Genomic DNA, 20780 nt, shown 5'->3' with positions numbered 1-20780 from the left:
CAGGAGCAGTCCCCACCCCTGCCAGGCCTCTCTCCCTTTCAAGCCTTCTGTTTTGCCCTCCTCCTTTCCCACCCACCCTCTCCCCACTCTGTTTCTCTCTCTCTGTTTCCCTATTTGCATCTCTGTCTGCCCACCCCCACCCAATTCCACTCTCCTCTCTGTCTCCTCTTTCCAACTGTCTCGTCTCTCATCTCTCCCATTTCCTGTCTCCCTGTCTCTGCTCCCCTCCTTCCCCTCACCCTCTCTTCCTCACTTTCTTTGGGCTGTCGGCAGCCCCTTCTCTTCCTGGACAGACCGTCTAATTGAAATGGAGCACTCTAGAGAATGTTAATAGGAAAGGCAGCATTAATTAGCCAGCTCTGGCATAATTAGCTTCCTCTTCTCAATGCCTGGCATCTAACTGGATAATGAGTCTCCCTCCGTCCAAACAGAGGACAGGAGGGACAAGGGGGACAGGCCATGCCCGGGGATGCTGGAAGGCCTCCTGCCTTCGGGCCACCCTGCTGGAGTCCTCAGGCTGCCCAGCCTGCCCTCTCCTGCCAGGGCCTCCTGCTGCTTGTGCCCAAGTCTTGGGGAGACAGATGCCTGGCCCCTGCTCATGCCCAAAGGTTTGACGTTGCTGGAGCTGCATGTTAAGTGGTCTGAGTCTGACAAACAGTGGCTGCAGCTGCAGCGTCCCGAAGAGGGGGTGGGGAGCTATTGAGAGTTCTTGAGGAGAGCCATGACAGGCATCTAGCTCCGGCACAGCCCCATGGACAATGGCTGAGCACACTGCAGCCCCCAGAGGGGAGCAAAGAAATCTGTGTATGTGACAGATAATAACGAATATACTGCACAGACTGCAGCGTGCTTCCACCCTTGACCTTCCTTGCAATTGTGTGAGGCAGGAATGGCCACCTCTATTTTATAGACAAAGATTCTGAGGTTCGGAGAGGTTTCCCACCTTGCCAATGTTCACGCTACCAGGACCCAAACTCGGGTCCATCTGATTCCAAAGATCACATTCTTTCCCTTCTACCCTGATACTTCTGCAAGGTACTTCAGAGTTGCTGATTAAATAAAAGTGATTATAGTGGAGTAACACCTCACGTTGGCCTTGAGTTCTAAAATCAGAGCGTGGGGGCGCCTGGGTGGCTCAGTCGTTGGGCGTCTGCCTTCGGCTCGGGTCATGATCCCAGGGTCCTGGGATCGAGCCCCGCATCAGTCTCCCTGCTCCACGAGAGGCCTGCTTCTCCCTCTCCCACTCCCCCTGCTTGTGTTTCCTCTCTCGCTGTGTCTCTGTCATATAAACAGAATCTTTAAAATAAAATAAAATAAAATAAAATCAGAGCGTGAAGCAAAAGTTGGGAAATCGGGCGCAGTCAAAGTTCCCTTCAAAAAGCCCTTACGTGGGAAGGAATATCTCTTCTGTTTGCAACTGGGCTGTGATTCTCCCTTTTCTGGGACCTTGAGAGCCAAGATCTAGTTGGGGGAGGTGATGGACAAATAACATATTTTTTTCTTTCTGTTTTGTGTACGAGTGATTAAATTCAGTTGAGTTAAATGCCTGCTCGATGCAATTCCACTGTAGTATTTGTGGACGGGGTCGATTCCTAGGGCTGGGCAATTGCACCCCCACGGGGCACCCTCCTCTCCCTCTCTCCAGCCTGCTGACCCTCTCCCTCTCCTGCAGGCTATGGACTCGGAGGATGACCCTTTGCTGCAGGATGTGTGGCTAGAGGAGGAGCAGGAAGAGGAGGAGGAAGCAACGGGTGAGGCCTTTAGGAGGGCCCAGAAGCCAGGGCCGCAAGCTGGGGAAGGAGGGCAGTGTTGCTGGCGGCGTTGGACTTTGCCTTCCCGGCCCCCGGCCTCGGGCTTCTGGAGTACTCTGGGCTGGGCTTTCACAAACCCGTGCTGTGCGGGGCTGGTGCTCTTCCTGGGCTGCAGCATCCCCATGGCCCTGTCAGCCTTCATGTTCCTCTACTACCCGCCGCTGGACATTGACATCTCCTACAACGCCTTTGAGATCCGCAACCACGAGGCCTCCCAGCGCTTTGACGCCCTCGCGCTGGCGCTCAAGTCCCAGTTTGGGTCCTGGGGGCGCAACCGTCGCGACTTGGCCGACTTCACCTCTGAGACGCTCCAGCGCCTTATCTCAGAGCAGTTGCAGCAGCTGCATCTGGGCAACCGCTCCCGGCCGGTCAGCAGGCCCCCCCCAGCTGTCCTTGCGGCCCCAAGGCGAGGCCCAAGCCTATCTCCGGACACTTCCGCCGACCAGAAACCAAAAGCCAATCGGATTGGGCGCCTTCGGCGCGAGGCCCCACCCCCGGCGGATCTGGCAGCCAACCAGAGTGAAGGCCCAATGAACAGGAGGCTGGAGAAGAATGGGCGGTGCCAGCCCAGCACCCCGCCCCCTGCTGTGGCTGCAGCCAATCAGAGCCGAGCCCGCCGAGGTGCCTCACGCTGGGACTACTCGCGCTCGTATGTCAGCTCCAACACCCAGACGCATGCACACTGGCGCATCGAGCTCATTTTCCTGGCACGCGGCGACGCAGAACGCAACATTTTCACCAGTGAGCGGCTGGTCACAATCCACGAGATTGAGCGCAAGATTATGGACCACCCGGGCTTCCGGGAGTTCTGCTGGAAGCCCCATGAGGTGCTCAAGGACCTTCCACTAGGGTCCTACTCCTACTGCTCCCCACCCAGCTCGCTCATGACCTATTTCTTCCCCACTGAGAGAGGGGGCAAGATCTACTATGATGGCATGGGCCAGGACCTGGCTGACATCCGAGGTGAGCAGACCTGTGTGTGGCTGGGGGTGGGGATCGGTGGGGCTTATAAGGGGCAGGGCCTTGATAAGGCTGGGGGTTGGGTCTTCCTGGGGTTGAGACAAGGTACTTTAGAGGGGCATAGGAAACCTGGCCTTGGACTCACACCTGAAGGAGGTTGGGGTGGGACTTGGCTGTGGGTCGGAGTCAGGCTGGAGTTGCTTGCTGGGTGTGACCTGAAGGTGATAGGTCGAAGGGCTGGGAGCCGTGTTGGGTGTGAGATGGGATCCGAGGGAGGCAAGGAAGGACGTTTGGGCGCACACCTAGGTTGAGGGAAATTGGGAGTTAGAGAAAGCATGGGCTGGGGCTTGGGCATGAGGTTGGTTAGAGGGAAGCCCAGGTGTGGTGACAGAGGACTGGGCATCTAATCAGGGGAAGATAGGGGAGAGACTGGGGTTGAAGGGAGACCAAGATGGGGTTAGGTCGAGGTAATTTAGGGATGAGACTTGAAGGGGGCTAGAGAATGGTTGCAAGGCTTGGGGGCTTAGGTGTGCCTTTTAAGGGACACATAAACAAGGTTCTAGGCAGACGGAGGGGGACTGGAATGGGAAGGTGGAGTTCAAGGATTACAAAGACTGAGCCTTGGAATTAGGTGAAGTTCACATGCAAATAAAATGTGAATTTATTGGGCGCTGCCTGAGCAGGTCTGGGGGCTGCTGCTCTTGGGCAGTGAGTTCTTTAAACCCTCTCTCTGTCCCATTAGGGACAGTTGGAGGCAGCCTGAGGGGGAGTTTCCTACGTCCTTAGAAAGGAGTCAGATGGTGAGGAGGCCAGAGTGACGTTGATGGAGGGCTGGGGGGGAGTTGACACTCTGAGCTCCTTGGGCCCCCACCCCTGCAGGCTCCCTAGAGCTGGCCATGACTCACCCCGAGTTCTACTGGTATGTGGACGAGGGCCTCTCCGCAGAAAACCTCAAGAGCTCCCTCCTGCGCAGCGAGATCCTGTTTGGAGCACCCCTGCCCAACTACTACTCGGTGGACGATCGCTGGGAGGAGCAGCGGGCCAAGTTTCAGAGCTTTGTGGTCACCTACGTGGCCATGCTGGCCAAGCAGTCTACTAGGTAGGAGGTCCAGCTGCACCCAGTGTGTATTTGCCCTTGTGTATACCAGGAAAGGGCTGTGTTAGGGCAAGAAACTATCTTCCAGGTGCTTCTTTCTCCTAAACCCCAGATCACCTGCCCTCAACCTTCTCCCTAGGAGGTCTTTCTTCCTGAATCAGGGGCAGAGCCCAATGCATCCTCCCTGTCACTCGGATAGCTGAAAGACTCCTTTTCTTGATCAGTGCTAATAGGTAGTGAACATGACAGCTTTGGCGGAGGCAGGAAATCCCACAGTTTTTGCCCCTGGAGGTGTGGGGTATTGCTTTTCTCCTGAGATGGTGCTAAAAGGCTTTCTGAAAAGAGTATTGACCAGGGAGTATTGGCCTCTCTGCCTCTACTACCCAGGGAGGTAGTTGGCAAGTCACTCTTCTTCTCTAGGCTGCAGTTTCCCTGCTTTTAAAACGGGGATGGTGAGTCCTGATACCCTTCTGGAGGCATTAGGAGGAGATGAGCCAAGAGATGTGAAGGTGCTCTCAGGCAGTGGGTGCTTTGGTTGTCCTCCAAACCTTGGGATATGTGTCTAAGAATACAACTAGGCCCCTCCTCACCCAGAAAGAGCATTAGATAGTTCATCTGTCAGTCCTGATGGACAATAACTGGAATGCCTCTCAGTCCTTTGCCCTGACAGGCCAGCCCCAGACACAGGAGGAATCATTCTGCCTGAAATACCCTTGTTCCCTCCATTACTCATCCATTACATTGAGCAACTACTTTGAGCAACTACTGTGAAAATCAAAGCTAACATTCATGTGGCACAGAGCAGGTAGAAGCCCCTTATACACAACATCTCATTTATTTTTTTTAAAGATTTTATTTATTTATTTGAGAGAGAGAATGAGATAGAGAGAGCATGAGAGGGGGGAGGGTCAGAGGGAGAAGCAGACCCCCTGCTGAGCAGGGAGCCCGATGCGGGACTCGATCCAGGGACTCCAGGATCATGACCTGAGCCGAAGGCAGTCGCTTAACCAACTGAGCCACCCAGGCGCCCCACAACATCTCATTTAATGTTCACACCAACCCAGTGAGGTAGGTGCTATTATGATTATCTCCATTTTACAGTTGAGGAAATCGAGGCACAGCACAATTAAGGAAGTTGTCCAAAATGATAAAGCCATAAGTGGTGGAATGACATTAAAATCCAGGCTTTCTGGGGCACCTGGGCTGCTCAGTCAGTTAAGCATCCGACTTTTGATTTCGGCTCAGGTCATGATCTCAGGGTCCTGAGATTGAGCCCCACGTTGGGCTCCACACTGGGTGTGGAGCCTGCTTAAGATTCTCTCCCTCTGCCCCTGCCCACTTTTGCACATGCTCTCTCTCTCTCAAAAAAAAAAAAAAAATCCATGCTTTTGAATCTGGACCCCTTACCCTTTGTGCTTTTACGCCAGTCGCTGCACTAGGAGCCTTCTCCCAGCCATGCTTCTTTGCCAAGGAAGCCCTGTTCATCCACTAAGATCCAGCCTGGGCAGTTTCTCCCTAAAGCTGGATCAAAAGCCCACTCTGCCCCCTTCCACCGTGCCCTTCCTTCTCCCTAAAGGAGGCAGGGAAAAGCATATGTTGAGTTAGATATATCTGGGGTCGCATACCAGCGACTCCACTTAGTTGTGTGAGTTTCAGTGGGCTCTCTCACCTCTCTGAGCTACAGTTCCCTAGTAGCCCTTGGCAGTCTGTATTTTAGTTGTTTAATTCCTTGTCACTCAAAGGGCAGCCCTTAGATCAGCAGCAGCATCACCTGGGGGCTTGTTATAAATATAGAATCTCAAGGCCTTTCCTTAACCTGAAGGATTCCCAGGTGACTTGTTTGCACATTAAAATTTCAGGAAGTCTAGATTTCATTATGTTAAGTTTGTTGAGGCCTGGGATTGTTCCTGGTTCACTTCTATAGGCCTAGCCCCCAGTACAGTGCCAGGAACCCCTTAGGAGGGATTTGTCTTGGGAATGAATGAGTGGATGGGTGGATGGATGAATAAATGGAGATGTTCCTGAGAAAGGTACTTGGCTGGCTGGATTAGGAAGCTGGGAGAGGCTGGCTGCAGGAAGATCTGTAGGGTTTCAGATACTGACAGTTACCTCTGTGTAATATGTTCGGCTGCTGAGTCAAAACCTCTGCCTGAGTAGAAAAGCCTCTCTTCCCCTTCCCATCCCCCTAGAGCTTCATAGGTGTGGTGACAAGCAGAGTCCCTATAGACTTGACTTTAGTATCTTCTTGTGGAATGATCAGATCTTTTTATTATTCTATTATTGGTTACCCAAGAATTGGCAACATGCTCCTTGACTTATTACAGAATAATACACATGATCACTTTTACTACTTCCCTGATAATACTAGAATTTTAGAACATGTTCACTGCGCTTATATCTTGTTGCATGCATTTTAATTCTATATACATTTAAACCCCATAAGACATTACATTATTACTCTACTGAGTCAGTACTCATTTATATTTACTCGCATATTTACTTTCCTGTTGCTCTTCATTACTTTCTACAACTTCATGTTTCCCCCTGGAATCGTTTTCTTGATCTGAAGAACTCTCTTTAGTAGTTTTGGTTTGTTTTTTGTTTTTTGTTTTTTGTTTTTTTAGTGCAGGTTTGCTGGTGATAAATTGTGTTGCTGGCCTCGAAAACATCTTTATTTTACTTTCATTTCTGAAGCATATTTCTGCTGGTATAGAATTATAAATGGGTAGTTATTTTCTTTTAATACTTTAAAGCTCTCAATCCATTGTCTTCTGACTTCCATCATTTCTGTGGGAAAGTCAGCTGTAAATATTTTGATTGCCCTTTGAAAAATTATCTTTTTTCTCTGGCTGCATTTAAGATTTCTTTTTTGGCTTTGGTTTCACCAAGAGTGGTGAAACTATGATTTATGTTAGTGTAGTTTTCTTTGTATTTGTTCTGCTTGGAATGCACAGAACTTCTCGAATCTGTAGGTTGATAACTGTCTTCAGTTTTAGGAGTTTCCTGGCTATTGCCTATTCAAATATTGTTTCTACCTTTTAGGATTCCTTTTTAGGATTCTAATTACACAAATGTTAGACCTTTTCACTGAGTTCCATGTGTTTTCATTGCTCTTTCCAAGATTTTTATTTTTTTTCTATGTTCTAGTATATGTTACTTTCTGTGTTTCATTTCTTTCTATGTTTTAGATATTCCAGTTCGCTGTTATACTCCAGTCTTCTGTTATATCTAATCTGCCAAATAATATCTGTTGAGATTTTAATGTTAATGTTAAGTTTTTCTGTGGAGAATTTCCATTTGATTCTTTGTTATTGATCTAAATCCCTGGTGAAATTCTTTAGTTTTATTTCTTTTGTACATATTATCCTTTCTCTCCTTAAACATATTAATTATAATTATTTTAAAGTCCTTATCAGCTGACTTTCAATATAGGAATAACCTGTGGATTTGTTTCTGTAGTCTATTCTTTCACTTGGTTTTTGGTCATGTGGTCCTGCCTATGAGTATGCCTGGTAATTTTTATTGAGTGATGAACACTGTGTATAAAAAACAAAGAGGTCCAGATGATATTTTTTCCTGCACAGAAAGTTTGTCCTTCTCTCCACTAGGCAGACAGATTTGTGACTGATCACCTTAAGTAGCCAACCATTTTGCTGAGTCAGGGCTGTTTTGCAGACCTGCAAAGTTTCAGTCTGCCTCTTGTTTGCCCTTGATTCTCTAGAAGTTTCAACTGGGAGCCTGGTGTATTCTGCACAACTCTTTTCCCTGACAGTTACAAACTCTAATATTTGTTTCTCAAAACTACAAAAAGAAAAATAAAACAAAAACTCCATGCCACTTTTTCAGAGGCTTTCTGCTTAGACTTGCAGCCTAATGCTTCATGCAGCTCCACTACCCAGCACAAGTACTGAGGGAGAAACCGACCATATACTCTGCTGGTCTACAAGTTTCTGCCCCAAACTATGCTAATTTATCTGACTCCTAGCCTTGATTTTCAGCCTTCTGCCTGTGTTCAGAATCAGCAGATGCCTCCAGGATGAAAACAGCTGTAGAAGGGCAACTTACCTTTCCTAGGTTCTTCTCTTTCCAGAGTCTTTCCGGAGTTCCTCTACTTCTCATTACTTTAGGAACTCTCTACTGTCATTAAATAGATGACTTCTGAATTTTATCTGACTTTTTGTAGTTCTTGGCAAGAATATTGTTTTCCATGAGCTATTCCTTTATACCTGAGAGTAAAAATTTGGGCCTGTGTCTTTTTATAGCCAGCAACTAAGATAGGACCTAGAACTTCAAAGGCACTCTATAAATGGTATACAAATGAATGAATTGGTTAATTAATAAACAGTTGCTTGAACTTTCAGTGTTCTACTCTAATGAAAGATCAATTAACCTATTTAGTTCAACAAAGTAGATAATCCAAAGATCTTTTCTACTTGGCTTTTAAACGTTCCATTTGGTTTTTTAAAACAGCTTTATTGAGATATAATTGACATACAACCAACTGCACATACTTGAAATTTACAGCTTGATTAGTTTTGACACATGTATATACCATAAAACCTTTACCATAATCAGATGGTGAACCTGTCCATCTCCCCCAAAAGTTTCCTCCTGTACCCTGGCTAATCACTGTATCCCGCCCTTTCTTGTCTGTCCACCCCTACCTCAGGCACCACTTTCTGTTTTCTATCACTATATACTGGTTTTCATTTTCTAGAATTTAATATCCATGGCATCATATAGTATGCACTCATTTAGTTGACCTCTTTCAGCCTAATTATTTTAAGTTATATCCATGTTGTTGCAGGTATTGATAGTTTATTATTTTTAGATGCTGAGCAATAATCCAGTGTATGGAGATGCCACATATTTTTATACAGATATCTAATTGTTCCAGCATATCTGTTGAAAAGATTATCCCTTCAACAAAGATTGCCTTTGCACCTAGGACAAAAATCTATTGTCCATATATATGTGGGTTTATTTCTAGACTCTGTATCTATTTCTTTTTTGCACACTTAAAAAATACACACACACAGGGCTATTTCAATTTTTTTTTAAGATTTTATTTATTTATTTGATACAGAGAGAGAAAGCACAAGTAGGCAGAGAGGCAGGCAGAGAGAGAGGGAGAAGCAGGCTCTCCACCGAGCAGGGAGCCAGACGCGGGGCTCGATCCCAGGACCCAGGGATCATGACCTGAGCCGAAGGCAGCCGCCCAACCAACTGAGCCACCCAGGCGCCCCTGCTATTTCAATTTTTAAAAAATTCATTTAAAAAATATGGGGCAATTAACGTTATCTATTTCTTCTTGCATGAGCTTTGGTAGTTTTTGAGTCTTTCATGAAATTTGTCCATTTCATTTAAATTGTCAAATTTGTTGGTATAAAGTGATTCATAATATTCCCTTATTATCTTTTAAATATCTGTAGAAACTAGTGATGTCACCTCTTTCATATGTATCTTCTCTCTTTTTTCATGATCAGTCTGGTTAGAGGCTTGTCAATTTTACTGTTCTTCTCAAAGAACTAGCTTTAGGTTTCTTTGATTTTTTTTTCTATTGGTTTTGTTTTGTTTTTCATTAACTTCTTCTCTGATCTTCATTATTTCCTTTTGTCTACCTACTTTACATGTAATTTTCTCTTATACTTTTTGAACTAGAAGCTGAGCTCATTAATTTGAAACCTTTCTTCTTTTCCAATATAGGTATTTATTGCTATAAAATTCCCTTTCAGTACTGTTTTAGTACATCCCACAAATTTTCATATGTTGTGTTTTCATTTTTATTCAATTCAAAATACTTTTTTTTAAGGATTTTATTAATTTGAGACAGAGAGAGAGAACACAGAGTCAGGGGGGCGGGTAGAAAGAGAGGAAGAACGAGAAGCAGGGAGCCTGACTCGGGGCTTGATCCCAGGACTCTGGGATCATAACTTGAGCCTAAAGGCACTTAACCAACTGAGCCACCCAGGTGCATCTCAAAATACTTTCTATTTTCTCTTCTGATCTCTTTTTTGGACCCCTGTGTTATTTAAAAGTATATTATTTAGGTTCCAAATATTTGGTAATTTTCCAGATATCATTTTGTAGATGATTTTTAATTTAATTCTTTTGTATGACTTTAGTCCTTTTAAATTTATTGGGTCTTGTTTTATGATCCAGATTGTGGTCTGTCTAGCTAAATGTTTCCTTGTGCCCTTAAGAAGAATACACATTCTGCTATTGCTGGGTGGGGTGCTTAATAAATATCAATTAGGTCAAATTGGTTGATTGTGTTGTCTGGATTAATTGAACCCTTTATCATTTTGAAATTGTCTTCTTTATCCCTAGTAATATTCTTTGCTCTGAAGTTTACTTAGTTTGTTATTAATGTAACCATTCCTGCTTTAATTTGAGTTAGCATGGCACATCTTTTTCTATCCTTTTGATTTTAACCTATTTGTGTCTATATTTAAAGTGGGTTTCAGACTCTTGATCCCGGGGTCGTGAGTTCAAGACCTACATTGGGTGTAGAGACTACTTGAATAAATAAATATCTTCAAAAAAATCATAAAATGCGTTTCTTGTAGGCCACTAGGTTTTGATTTTTTTAAAAGCTAGTCTGACTGTCTCTGCCTTTTAATTGGGGTGTTTAGACAATTATAGGTAATGCAGTTATTAATATGGTTAGGCTTAAGCCTATCTTACTTTATTCAACTTATCATATATTCTTTGTTCCCCTTTTCCTCTCTTTTGCCTTCTTTTGGACCAATTCAGTATTTTTAATTTTTTTTATTTTTTAAATTTTTTTTTAAAGATTTTATTTATTTATTTGACAGAGACAGCGAGAGCAGGAACACAAGCCGGGGGAGTGGGAGACGGAGAAGCAGGCTTCCCACTGAGCAGGGAGCCTGATGTGGGACTCGATCCCAGGACTCTGGGATCATGACCTGAGCCGAAGGCAGCCACTTAATGACTGAGCCACCCAGGCGCCCAGTATTTTTTATTATTATGTTTTATTTCCTTCGTTAGCCTTTTAGCCATAACTTTTTATTTATTTTAGTGCTTGGTTTAGGGCTTAAAGTATGCAACCTTAGATTATCACAGCATACCTTCAGATGATGTTATACTACCTTGTGTATAGCATGAGACCCTTACAGTGGTATACTACCATTTCTTTCTTCCTGGCCTTTATGTTATTGTTGTCATATGTTTTATTTTCATACACGTTATAAATACCACACTATATTATTATTTTTGCTTAAATGGTCAATTATAAAGAGACTTAATGAGTAATAAGAAAAATTTATATATTTGTTCATGCCATTACTATTTGCAGTCCTTCTTATTCCTTTGTATAGATCCATGTTTCCATCTGTTATCCTTCTCTTTGTACCTGAAGGACTTCCTTTAACATTTCTTATAGTGCAGAGGTACTGGAGATGAATTCTTTCTGCTTTTGTGTATTTGAAAAGGTCTTCATTTTGCCTTTGCTTTTGAAATATAGTTTTGCTGGGTATAGAATTCTGGGTCAACTGTTTTCCCAGTAGGTAAAAGGTACTGCTCCATTGTCCTCTCACTTGCACTGTTTCTGATGAGAAGTCATCCTTATTTTTGTTCTTCAGTGTGTGATGCATCTTTTTCCTCAGGCTACTTTTAAGACTTTCTTTTGGTCACTGGTTTTGAGCAATTTGATTATGATGTGCTTTGTTGTTGTTTCATTCATGGTTTTGGGGGGTTTTTGTTGTTGTTGTTGTTTTGTACTTGGAGTTAGTTGCTTGAACTTCTTGAATCAGCAGGTTTATAGTTTCCATCAAGTTTGGGAAAGTTGCACCCTCCTTTAGGGAGCCCAATAGCCCATATATTAGGCTGCACTGGGGCCCAGCAACTCTCAAGGTGGTAAGTCAGGATAACCATAGGACCCATTTTGATTCTCATCTCTCAGGTATTATCATCCTGTGTTATCTCATGTCCAGAGTCTTGCTTTATATATTTTCTCTTTTTTGTTGTTGTTAATTTCATGGGGAGGGTAGATCTAGATTTGATCTTATCACTCCATCATGGCCAGAAGCAGATTTGTATTTTAAAACTCAATGTGACCAGCTGGTTATGTTTTTGTTATTACTGAGAATAGCTTGTGGGACGCCTGGGTGGCTCAGTCGGTTGGACATCTGCCTTCGGCTCAGGTCATGATCCCAAGGTACTGGGATCAAGTCCCATGTTGGGCTCCTTGCTCAGCGGGGAGCCTGCTTCTCCCTCTGCCTGCTCTGCCTGCCACTCCCCCTGCTTGTGCTCTCTCTCTCTGACAAATAAATAAAATCTTTAAAAAAAAAAAAAAAGAATAGCTTGTGTCACCTGCACACTGAATAGCCATGTAAAACTGCATATATGGAAGCCAGTTTGAATTTAGGATTTTGCAGCAAATATTGAGAATTGGGAGATGGCATAGGATTTGACTGTGATTGATTATTATCTGTGTCGAGTATAGTCTCAACCTTGGCCATACATTTGAATCACCTGGGAGATTTTTAAACACTGATGACTCAGCCCCACCCCAGAAATTGTGGTTTAATTTGTCTAGAGTCTGGCCTGGACATCAGGATTTTTGGAAGCCCCCAGGTGACTCAACATATAGCCAAGGTAAAGAGCCACTGTGGAGGTGGATATCTCCTGGTTCTCCAAGTGTCAACAGCCATCTGCAAACCACTTCTGTCTTTCTTCTCCACCCCCACCAGCAAAGTCCAGGTTCTATACGGGGGGACAGACCTCTTTGATTACGAGGTGCGCAGGACCTTCAACAACGACATGCTCCTGGCCTTCATCAGCAGCAGCTGCATCGCGGCCCTCGTCTACATTCTCACCTCCTGCTCAGGTAGGCCTCCTCAGAAGGCCCAGCAGGAGCCAGCTCCCCTCTCCCCACCCCACATGCTCTTGTTCCACCAAAGTCTGCCTTCTCCAGAATTCCAGAAATCATCTTGAATCCGCCGTGTCAGAGCTGGTGGGGTGGGATGCTCAGAGGTCACCTTTCAACCCCAGGCAGGGGCACTGTGGTCCAGACACAGCTCGGGCCATACCTGAGGGCCCCCACTCCCGGGACCTCACATGGTTAACCTTGTGCCCTTTGACCATCATTTCCTTGCTAAAAATTTTGTTTTGGGGAGTCTGGAGTATCGGACCCTCCTTTATGGATTATTCTGTAGCCTGTTTTATAGTCCCCAGCTGCCCTTTTGTCCCTCAGTTCGCTGTAACACTGCCACCTTCCCACGTACCCTGGCTGCTTCTTTCTGCGTATACAGTAGGTACTCTCTATTGCCCAAGCGAATGACAGATTAGCCAGAGCTTCAAAAATAGAAAAGACATTCATTCATTCATCCACATAACAAATATTAACTGGGCACTGACTATGTGTCGGATGCTCTGAGGTGCCAGAGATCCAGTGAAGAATATCATAGACACGTTTACTACCCCCATGGAACCTCTAGTCTACTGGGGTGACAGATGTTAAACATATAATAATTCCCTACTAGCAACCGAGGTCAGTTCTATGAAGATGAGGGTCTGTGAACCACCCACTCAGATGGCTCCCTCTGCCACTCTGGCCTCCTGCCTGGCCCCTTCTCTCTGGGCATGAGAACTGTTCAGGGCACACCCAGGGTGGTGAAGGGCACTCTGTGGGGACATGGGGTGTGAGGCAGGATCCAGCTGTGTCCCTGAGGGTGTGTGTTCTGCTGGGCCCTCCCACTCTATCCCATGTGCCTCTTGCCCTGCCCAGTGTTCCTGTCCTTTTTCGGGATTGCCAGCATTGGCCTCAGCTGCCTGGTGGCACTCTTCTTGTACCATGTGGTCTTTGGTATCCAGTACCTGGGCATCCTCAACGGCGTGGCTGCCTTTGTGATAGTGGGCATCGGTGAGTTGCCTCTGTGGCATGGTGGGAAGGGTGGAAAGGAGGTGAAGATTTGGAATAGGGGCCTCGTTCTGGGGAAGGGGTAGGGCCAGGGAGCATGGAGGGTGGGGCTTGGATTCTTGGTGGGTAGAGCCAAAGTCGGATGGGTCTTTCCAAACCCCAGGCTGAGAAGCAGGACTCCTCTGGAGCCTGACCTCTCAGGGGGCCACTCTGGGTTAGTGTAGGCCCAGCGTGGGTCTGATTCTGGAGATAGCAACATGATCCTGAGCCTGCCCCTGCTGGCCCGGGGCTCCCGCCCACAGGTGTGGACGATGTCTTTGTGTTCATCAACACCTACCGCCAGGCCACCCACCTGGAGGACCCCCAGCTGCGGATGATCCACACCATCCAGACGGCAGGCAAGGCCACGTTCTTCACATCCCTGACCACGGCCGCTGCCTACGCAGCTAATGTTTTCTCCCAGGTGAGAGACTGCCCTTGTCCCTGGCCCAGTCTCCCCGTTCCTCCCACGGTCCCTGGGCTCTGCTCCTCCCACTCACCCCTTCTCTTGCAGCCACACAGCGTTTGCCTCAAGGACCTGCCACGTCCCTAGACTCCGTTCTTGCTACTGGTCGTCATTACCAGAACTTAACAAATGGGAAAATCATGAAAATGCAAACAGTATTTATTATTAATGCTCATTAATAGTAATCCAACCTCTGCCCTGAAGGGTGTGTGGCAATTCCCAAAGCTCTTCCACGTTTAGTTTTCAAGACATATGACAGAGGTATATTACATCCCTATTTTCCTAATACTGAAACCGAGGCCCAGAGAGGTAAAGTGACCTCCTCAAGGTCACACGGCTGGTAAGTGGTGAGCCTGACCAAGTCTGCTGACCCCCAGTCCAGAGCTCTTCCCACCCACCAGCCAGCTTCACCCTACATTGTCATCCTTCTCATCGACATCCCTCTCACTGACCCCATGCTCCTTCAGGCCCCTGAGTTGAGCTCAGGAGAAGGATCTGAGTTACCTGAGTTTGGGCCAGGTCCTTGGTGCCCAGAGAACCGGAAAGGCAGTGAGCCCACCCGAGCCTTCGAAACATTTAATGACCTGGGCCAAGTATCCCATCTAGAAACCACTAGATGCTTTGGGATTATTTGGGCCTTGGTAGAGAACTGTGTCCAGAAAACAGGCAGAGCTAGGTTCTAGGTCCCCTTTGTGACTGGCCGTGTGACCTTAAGACCTCTGAGCCTCACTCGCCTCCTGTGTGGATTATTCAGGGACTGAAATGAGCCAGTTGTCAAAGTTTTTCACAAACAGCGAAGGCCTGTGTGCTGTTGGTTACAGTTTCCTTCGACTGCCACATCCCTATGCGGGTCCCTGGGACACCCCGCAGCACCCCCCATGGCTCCCCAGCCCCAGCTGCACATGTGAGCACTCTCTCCCTTACCCTCACTCACATGTGGCCTGGTCTAACAGGCTGTCTTCCTCTGACCCCCTAGGCGCTTGGGTAATGACCGTTAGTTAGCGCTTGTTCCGTGCCAGGCATCACCGTAGGCAGGGGGCTGCAGTGTGGACCTGAGCCTCTGCCCCAGAGGTGGGACTCTTCCTCCCCTGCTGTGCCCCCTTCCGCCAGCCCTCGCCTTCTGATGTCCTCCTGGCAGCCTGGGCCTCCTCACCGCCCCGAATGGGAGTGGTCTGGGGTCTTGAGTGCCTTTGGCTACAGAGGGCCAGGCTCCCTGGACTCCGGGCCTGAGCGGCCTCACAGCCCACCTGTACCTCTCCGTTGCCAGATCCCGGCCGTCCACGACTTTGGCCTGTTCATGTCCCTCATCGTGTCCTGCTGCTGGCTGGCTGTGCTGTTCACCATGCCGGCCGCCCTGGGCATCTGGAGCCTTTACATGGCACCCCTAGAGAACGCCTGCCGGACCAGGTGAGCGGCCGGCAGAGGGGGGGGGCCGTGTCCTCCTCTCACCAAATGCCCGTAACACGTCCTCCAGGGCTGCTCAGCGCCCCACTCTCTCTTCTAAAAGCTGTGAGATCCTTTATTGAGCACCTTCTGTGTGCCCAGTTCTATGCTGGGCACTCCTGCGGGACCGAGGAGGGAGAAGAGAATCCTGCCGGGGAGTTACCATCTGGGAGCATCTACTCCATGCCAGGAAGTGGGCAAAGTGCTTTTATACAAGACCTTATTCCCCCCCAGGACCCTCGGAGCTGGGTTCCCTTGTTTCGCCCATTTTACTGACGAAAAACAAGGGCTGGGGGAGGGTGGGTGACATTCTCAAGGTCACCTGTTCAGTAGGCAGCAGAGCTGAGATTTAAACCCAGTGGTCTGACCGGCCCCCCCATGCCAGCCACCATGTTAAATGCTTCTCGGGTTTTTGCCTTGGTGGAGTAACCATATTTAGACATAGTGAGCTGTGTGCAGAGTTGGATGGGTCGGCCCACAGGTGCTGCCGGAGGTCAAAGTGTTGGGGTCTCGCGGGCTGGGTGGTCGGGGAAGGGGGGAGGGAGGGAGGGTTACCACATGGAGTCAGGCCTGGGTGGCTGGCTGGGCTTGGGTACTAGGAATGACAGGGGCTCTGGGCTTGGGGCGGGGCACACCAGCGCAGGGGACCCTCTCCCTGGGTCATGGTTGCCGTCATCCTTTGTCTTCCCAGAGGAAGAATGGTACCGAGGGTCCGGGGGCGGGGGGTTGGCTGGGGAGATGGCCCCGGAAAGGAATCAGGCAACAGGCTCCTGGGAGTCTATGGTGAATGTCCTCCAGGAAACGTCCACAGCAGTGTGATGCCGGGGCTCATACGGTGGCTGGTACCCTCCCTGTGCACCCGGGGCCCTCGGGGCTCACCCCTCGCCCCCACTCTCCCCACAGCTGCCACCAGAAGTGTGGCCGCAAGAGCTCCCTGCACTTTCCCGGGGACGTGTTCGCCACTCCTGAGCGGCCTGGGGGCAGCCCTGCCCAGGGCCCCATGCCCTACCTGGACGATGACATCCCCTTGCTGAACGTTGAGGAGGAGCCAGGTAAGTTTGGCGCGGGCCTGCCCTGCTGACTCCGGTGAGACCCAGGCCTGCATCTGCCAGGTAGGTCACCTTTGATGAGATGGTGTGAGGACAGGCTGGTCCTGATGGCCACCGGGGATCCTCATCAAGCACTTGGGCTTCCCTGGAGAGGACAGGGACCAGAGTGGGCTTTGACCTCTGATGAGCCGCTGCTCTGCCCTGACAGTGTCGCTGGAGCTGGGAGACGTGTCCCTGGTGTCTGTGCCCCCCGAGAGCCTCCAGCCAGCCCCCGAGCGGGGCAGCAGGGGCCAGCTCATTGCCCAGCTGCAGGAGATGCTGCACCACTGGGCCCTGTGGTCCGCTGTCAAGAGCCGCTGGGTGATCGTGGGTAAGTGGGGTCTCCACCCTCTTTCCCCTCTGACTTGCAGCTTTTCCTCAGTGCCCGAGGCATGGGGGACAGACTCCCCAAAGGACGTATCGGCCCTGGGAGCCCAGGCCCTCCTGCACATGACGCTGAGCTGGCGTCTCACTCTCTGGGCCTTACCCCCTTCCCGTGTAGAATGGAGCTGGTCCCCCATAACTGTTGTTTATGGAGCACCTACTGGGTGCCAGTCATCACACCGGGTGGTAGAGCAGAGCGCTTAATGCTTGGGCTCTGGAGTCGGACCAGCTTGGCCACGTTGGAATCCTAATTCTACCATGTACTGGCTGGGTAACCTTGGGTTTGTCGGTTAGTCTGAGCCTCAGTTTCCTATCCTGTTCCTGAGGATAAGACTAGTATCTATCTGATAGGGCAGTCAGAGGGCAAGCCACGGTGCAAGGAATGAACTCAGCCCGGTGTGTGGCATGCAGTAAGTGCTCAATAAATGCTGAGTGCTATTATGGTTATAGTCACTGACAGTATTTAGAGTTGTTTATAATCGAGTGGACGTGCCAGCTCCTCAGAAACTGTTAGGTGCTCTAAGATGGTGGCTGGTTCTTATCCAAGAATGCAAGCTTGTCACCTGCCCCCCAGGTGACATGAATAACATCCATCCCCGACCCCCAGAGGACCAATCCCTGACCAGCTTCACCCACAGGCTGGCTTGCTACAACTCTGCCAGCTCCCCAGGGACCCCGTCCCACACTGCTCCCCCATAAAGGGAGCAGCTCTTCCCCAGGGCTGTGAGGACCCCCCCCCAGGCCCCAGGCCCTGGCCCCCGGCCCTGCCTAGCGTGCCTCCTTTCTTGGCAGGGCTCTTTGTCTCCGTCCTCATCCTGTCCCTGGTCTTTGCCAGCCGGCTCCGCCCCGCCAGCCGGGCCCCTCTGCTCTTCCGGCCCGATACCAACATCCAGGTGCTGCTGGACCTCAAATACAACCTGAGCGCTGAGGGCATATCCTGCATCACCTGCTCAGGTAAGAGTTCAGCCGGGTGTCCCCTGTGGCTCCCTGCTCTCTTCGGAGTTCAGGTCTCAAAGACTGTTGGCCTGCGAGATGCAAGGTCCAGGTCACTGTGCGACCTCAGCCAATCACTCCACATCTGAGCCTGAGTGTTTCCCCATTTCCTGAAACCAGTATTTCCCGGGTGCTGGGGAAACCGTAGCGGGCAGGACAGGCTTCCTGAGCTCAGGGAGTTCATTTGCTTGCTAGGGGCCAACATTGGAATAGTAGATCTGTGCTGTGATGGAGGAAGAACAGGGAGCCTGGGGAGCTCAGCATCATGGAAGGCTTCCTGAAAGAGGCAGTGTCTAAGCTGAGACTCAAAGAAAGGGAAGGAGTTAGCCAGGCTGAGAGAGAGAGAGAAGAGAAGAGGTCTAGGCAGAGGGAAGCACCAGAGGTGGGCAAAACCAGGGCCAAGTTTGAGAGTCGGTCTCAGGAGCTAAGGCTAGCCAGGTATGCTGGGCCAGGGACTGGAGGACTGGAGTGAGGAGTCTGCATTTAATTCTAATTGGCAGGGGGGCTACGGAGGATTTTAGGCAGAGAAGGGCCATGACTGATTCTCCCAGGTGCTGTGTGGAGGTAGATGGGGGGGACAGGGTAGAAGCTGGCTGGGAGACCAGGTAGGAGGCTGTTGCCTTCATCTGAACGTAAGACAGTGGGCCTGGGCCAGCGTGCTTATGGTGGCAGTGGAGTCCAGAGGTTTTTAAGAGGTGAAATCCATAGGATTTGGTGATGGGGAGTGGGTGTCAGGGATGAGCAAGGAGGTGAGTTGAAGATGTCTCCTCGCTTTAGAGGTAGTCTGATCCAGGCCCTGATTTTACAGAGGGAAGCCTGACGTCAGGGTTGGGGCCAGGGGAGCTTGGCGCAAGGTCATACAGCTTTGCCAGGTCAGTTAGAGAAGCTTCTAGGAGCTTCCAGCTCCTAGGAGAAGACCCGCTGACTGCTGTAATTGCCTTCATTTAATTAGGGCAGTGTTCACATTAACCTGGCCTTCCCCTTGGTAATGGCATTAGCCAAATGCATGATAATCGACTGCAGCTCAGAGAGGTGCCCAAAGAGCCCCTCCTAAATTGGATCTAGCCCCGGCCGCATCCCTGGCTCCTCTCTCTCTCGCCCGTGCCTACACATTAAATTCCCTTATCACTGCTGCTATGGGGCCAACTGTGAGTCAAAAAGCCACTCCTCGTTCCTAGATGGACAAAACCCAGGATGGTGCCGAAGCTCCTGGAATTGTCCGGAGAAGGGCCAGGACACTAGCCCAAGTCCAGCCTCCGCCCCTTGCCCCTCTTAGCTCCCTGAACTGCTCTTAGGGAGACCTGTTGGGGTTGCAGCAGAAAGGGCTTTCGGGGCTGCCAAGACTGGATCCAAAGGAAGCTCTGCCTCTCACTTCCTCTGCGGGTCACAGAACCTCCCCGAACCTCTCTGCTTTCTCCTCTGTCATATGGGGTTAATGATAATGACCTCTGAGAATTATTGTGAAGATTGTATCTTTGAAGGTGTAAAATTTCTCTCATGAAACAACAACAAAAGAAAACAGAAAATCCATCCTCAGTGGTTGAGGCAAAACAGGACAGTCTCTTGTCATCTCTGCTGGTTGATGATGTGCCATTTCCAATTGTTCCCACTCGAGTATTTATCACGAGCTAAATGCATGAGATGCAGCATCCCGTTTGGTCCTTCCACCACCCTCTGGGGGTTCGGAGTCACCCCATTTGACAGAGGAGGTACTTGAGGCAGGCGAGGACAAGGAGGGAAAGCGTCAGAGTGTCTTCCTTTGGATGGAGCTGACAGGTGCCTTCCTTTTGCCTTCAGATTCCTGCAAATTCAGTATTTGGCATTTTTTTCAGTTCCATACAGTTTCTTTCAGACCCCTGTCACTCCTCCCCCAAGCTGAGGGCCCCAAGGCCTGTGTCCCTAGGGTGGCCATCTCTGTCCATCTCTGCCCTCCCCTGCTGGGCTCAGCCAGGGAAGCCCTCCTAATGAGGCACGGGGGTAGGTCTGTTCCAGGAGAAGCCCCACAGCCTGCAGAACAACATCCGGACATCCCTGGAGAAGAAGAAACGGGGCTCGGGGGTCCCCTGGGCCAGCCGACCTGAGGCCACCCCACAGGGTTAGTGGGGAGTGTGGTCTGGCTGCGGGGGAGGGCCTCGGGAGATCCTGCCTAGTACTAGGATGTTCCTATGAGAACAAGAGTCTGTGTTCTTGGAGTCACTGACGAGGGGTTGGGTTGGGGGGTGAACTTGGGGCCCTCGCCCACTATCCTACTAGCTCTCCTCAGTCAGAACAGTAGGCATCCCCTCCTGCCACCACCCCAGCCAGGCCTCTGGTGCCCCACACAACCTGTTGTGTGTGTGTCGGGGGGAGGGCAGGGGCATCCTGAGCCCCGGAGGCTGGCTTATCCCTGCCCGGGTCTCCATCAGAGGTGGGATGCTGGGACACGTGTGGGAATTAGCCCCCCTATGGGGCAGTTCTGTGTGTCCTTGTCACCCCATGGCTGTTGTCACCCTCCGTGCCTGCTGTTGTCATTCGCAGCCCCGGCCCCACCATTTACCCCGCCCCCCCATCACGGGCAGCACCGCCACTACCCTAATCTTCACCATGACTTGGGGTCAATCCATCCACCTACACTGCC

The 20780-nt window shown here is 49.5% G+C and overlaps 1 protein-coding gene across 1 annotated transcript in view; it reads left to right on the top strand.

Moving 5' to 3' along the window:
• The first annotated feature begins 1675 nt into the window (after positions 1-1675).
• DISP3 (dispatched RND transporter family member 3) overlaps positions 1676-20780 on the top strand; it is a 29818-nt gene continuing 10713 nt past the window's right edge. The window contains exons 1-10 of the mRNA XM_045895524.2: positions 1676-2774; positions 3651-3870; positions 12582-12718; positions 13619-13753; positions 14053-14213; positions 15523-15662; positions 16602-16750; positions 16956-17117; positions 17963-18124; positions 20145-20258. Coding sequence (XP_045751480.1) covers positions 1676-2774; positions 3651-3870; positions 12582-12718; positions 13619-13753; positions 14053-14213; positions 15523-15662; positions 16602-16750; positions 16956-17117; positions 17963-18124; positions 20145-20258 — 2479 coding nt within the window. The remainder of the gene's footprint in view (positions 2775-3650; positions 3871-12581; positions 12719-13618; positions 13754-14052; positions 14214-15522; positions 15663-16601; positions 16751-16955; positions 17118-17962; positions 18125-20144; positions 20259-20780) is intronic.

Source organism: Mirounga angustirostris, unplaced genomic scaffold (genome assembly GCF_029215605.1).
Source record: "Mirounga angustirostris isolate CCGP_5_RB_7025 unplaced genomic scaffold, mMirAng1.0.hap1 SCAF_4, whole genome shotgun sequence".
Lineage (NCBI taxonomy): Eukaryota > Metazoa > Chordata > Mammalia > Carnivora > Phocidae > Mirounga > Mirounga angustirostris.
The sequence above is the reverse complement of the archived record's forward strand: the minus strand, read 5'-3'. Positions and strand labels throughout refer to the sequence as shown.